We start from the raw sequence: 3,801 nt of genomic DNA on the forward strand, positions 1-3,801 counted from the left end.
GGAGACCAGCGTTCTTTTAGAACAACGACTTCATGGCTTGAAGACACCAAAACAGAAATGGCTAAAAAAGCCCGAATTGATATCTATAAGGGAAGTAACTCTCTAAAAATGCTTATATAGTTATTTCCCTTACAAACCCGAGCAACGCCGGGCGATACTGCTAGTTAAACATAAATGTTGAAGTGAATCGAACGGCTTTTGTGTGTTTCTTAAATGGCTTACAAACACCTTCCACGCTGCAATTGTTTTCGTTTCAGCACACGATCTCAGATCAATTCACTTGCTATGCAAGTACATCTCCGTAATTTCTTTTACTTATGTAAGCCTTTATACTGCGGCTAAGCTGGGGCACCACCTGAAAATTTTTAGTCCCATGACTCAACACCGGTAATCGTTATTCATATATTTTAAAAACCTGGTGCTTATTCTACCGATTTATGATTGCCGAACAGCTAAGTTGTGGGACTGTGAACAAACCAACACCGGTTACCAAGCGTTGGAGAAAGGACAAACAGACGCACGTGCGCACACACACAATCAAACTCATACACACACACATATATATATATGACGGGCTTCTTTTAGTTTCCGTCTACAAAATCCACTAACAAGGCATTGATCGGACCAAGTCTATGGTAGAAGACACTTGCCCAAGGGGCGGGCCATGCAGAGGGATTGAACCCGAAACCATGTGGCTGAGAAGCAAGCTTCTTACCACACAGCCACGCCTACAAACTGACATATTGATGCAACTCGAAAAACATTAGACGGATTTCACATATTTCATTCCCTCAATTTCTCTGTCACACACACTCTCCCACCCTAGCTCTTTTTCTCAGTGTCAATCTCTCCCTGACTGGTTATCTCCCTTTCTGTCTTCCGAATCTCTATCTCTCTGCCTTCACTCTCATTCCAACACGAAACGCGCGCACGCATTTCCCCAAACATTCCCAGCAAAAACCTGTTTATATTGCCTGATGAAAATCTATCTATCTATCAACGTATCTATCTCTCTCCTCTTCCCCTTTTTTTCCCCTTTCTTCTTTTTTTTCTTTTCTTTTCTTTTCTTTTATTTTTTGTTCTTTTTTCCCCTTTTACGATCCCTTTTGATCGAAAACCTACGCCACCTTTTTTTTGTTTCTTTTGTTTTTTTTTTTTTCATCCCCCAAAAGAAAAGCTCTACCTTGTAAATTGTCCCATCTGTATGCAGCCCTGTGTGGCCAATAAAGAAACTTATCTATCTATGTGTCTGTCTGTCTGTCTCTCTACGTGTTTCTATCTATATATCCATCCATCCTCTCTCTCTCTACCTACCTACCTACCTATCTATCCATCCATCCATCTCTCTCTCTCTACCTATCCATCTATCAATGTATCTATATATCTATTTGTCTGTCTCTCTACATGTTTCTATCTATCTATATATCCATCCATCCATCTCTCTCTCTCTCTACCTACCTATCTATCTATCCATCCATCTCTCTCTCTACCTATCTATCAATGTATCTATCTATCTATCTATTTGTCAATCTGTCTGTGTCTGTCTCTCTACATATATATATCTATCTATCCATCCATCCATCTCTCTCTCTACCTACCTACCTATCTATCTATCCATCCATCTCTCTCTCTCTCTTTCTATCTATCAATGTATGTATCTATTTGTTTATCTGTGTCTGTCTCTACCTGTTTCTATCTATCTATCTATCCATCCATCCATCTCTCTCTGTCTTTCTCTATATATCTATCCATCTATCCATCCATCCATGTCTCTCTCTCTGTATCTACCTATCTAACTACGTATCTATCTATCACACACGCAGATACGTACACACGCACAAGCACCAACATTCAATACGCGCGCATACACAAAATAATCCAACTTTCAAATATGAATAATATGAAAATGACTAATAATTACTGTTTTTTTTTGGTTTTTTTTTCAAGGAACTTCCGTATGTGGGTAACAAAACTGCCCCCGATGGCACTGTTGAGTATGAAGGTTTTGCCATAGACCTGCTGAATGCTATTGCAGAGGAGCTTCATTTTAATTACACTATTTCCATCGTGAAGGATGGTCAATATGGTGGAGAGGACCCAGTAACCGGCAAATGGAACGGAATGGTCGGAGAGCTTATCGAGAGAGTAAGTGACCGATGCAAATAATCATCTCTCTCTCTCTCTCTCTCTCTCTCTGTCTGACTGTCTCTCTCTGTCTCTGTCTATATCTAATTGTCTCTATAGATATCTGTTTATATATTTCATCCGTCTATCATCTCTCTGTCTGTCTATGTATCAATCTAGCTACTAAATGACACACAAACACATATACAAAATATAAATATGCGTGTGTGTGTGTGATTGTGTGTGTATATGTTGAATCGCTAGCTTCTGCACGCAATTTTTTTTTCTCTCCTTGTTTCTCTCAGTGTTTCTTTTCTGTGTATCTTTCTGTTGAAGAGCGTAGGCTCGAAACGTAAAAGACCTGCTTTATTTATATTCCTGAGCGCCATACTAATACAATTGTTTGTTTGTACTCCACCTGCCTTCGTCTTTTGTTTATTTTCATAAAGCTTCCCGTTATATATATATATATATATATATAATATATATATAGGGAAAGTATACGAAAAAACAAAAGATGAAGACAGGTGGTGTACAAAACAAACAGATGTATTAGTATAACGCTCAGGAATAGAAAAAAGTCTTTTACGTTTCGAGCCTACGCTCTTCTACAGAAAGGTACACACAAAAAACAAGGAGAGAAACAAAGAGAAAAAAATGTGTGTAGTGGCTAATGATCTATCATTTATACAATTTTCTGTAGAGTTTTCCGCTAGTATTGCCTCCATTGAAATTATAAATTCTATATATACACATATAAATATATATATGCAAATATATATGTGCGTGTCTGTGTGTGTCTGTGTATGTGTGAGTGTGTATCTGTGTATACGCATATATCTTTTACATGCACGTCTGTAAGTACAACTGCATATATGTAATATTTTTAATGTCATCTTTTTTCTGTAATCATTCGTTCATCTGACCCCAAATCAGATTGTGGTGTCCCCTCTTTGTTGGCCCCTTGCGGGTAATAAAAAAAATGCATATCCTTAAATCCTTAAAAATGTTTCAGCTCGAAGGCTGCGGCCATGCTGGAGCAACACCGCTGATATATGTAATATTTGTAATATTGTAATATATATATATATGTAATGTAATATTTGCATCGAATTCATTACATTTCAGAAAGCTGAGTTAGCTGTTGCTGGTATGTCTATTACATACAAACGCGAAAAAGTTATCGACTTCACAAAACCATTCTTGAACCTCGGCATCACCATATTATACAAGAAGCCGATGAAAAAACCACCCAAGTTATTCTCGTTCCTCTCTCCTCTTACTTCGGAGGTATGGGTATATATCATCGCCGCCTACCTTGTTGTCAGTTTTATGCTCTACATTATTGCGAGGCTAAGTCCCTACGAGTGGTATGAATCCGGATCGGACGAACTGGATAATCAATTCACTGTTCTAAATAGTTTGTGGTTTACCATAGGTTGCCTTATGCAGCAAGGTAAGCGTTCGACATTTTATTACCTTTCAGTTTTTGGTTCCTTGATTCCCTTTTCCTTTATACATAATAATTTTGGTCATTTTTCAATTCAAAACGGCAGAGCCCTCCATCTAAAAATGAAGAGTTCGGGCCGAAATTTTATGCATATTTCTTTTTATCACAGCACATTATATATATATTTCCCCTTTTTAAATTTATCTTCCTTTGTATTGGATTTTGTC

The 3,801-nt window shown here is 37.7% G+C and overlaps 1 protein-coding gene across 1 annotated transcript in view; it reads left to right on the top strand.

Annotated features, from left to right (window-relative positions):
- LOC115230994 (glutamate receptor ionotropic, kainate 2) overlaps positions 1-3,586 on the top strand; it is a gene marked incomplete at its 3' end in the record, with an annotated part of 4,275 nt that extends 689 nt beyond the window's left edge. The window contains exons 2-3 of the mRNA XM_029801088.2: positions 1,948-2,145; positions 3,253-3,586. Of these exons, the coding sequence (XP_029656948.2) occupies positions 2,122-2,145; positions 3,253-3,586 (358 nt within the window). The remainder of the gene's footprint in view (positions 1-1,947; positions 2,146-3,252) is intronic.
- Positions 3,587-3,801: the final 215 nt, after the last annotated feature.

The sequence above is a fragment of the Octopus sinensis genome, unplaced genomic scaffold (assembly GCF_006345805.1).
Source record: "Octopus sinensis unplaced genomic scaffold, ASM634580v1 Contig17048, whole genome shotgun sequence".
NCBI lineage: Eukaryota > Metazoa > Mollusca > Cephalopoda > Octopoda > Octopodidae > Octopus > Octopus sinensis.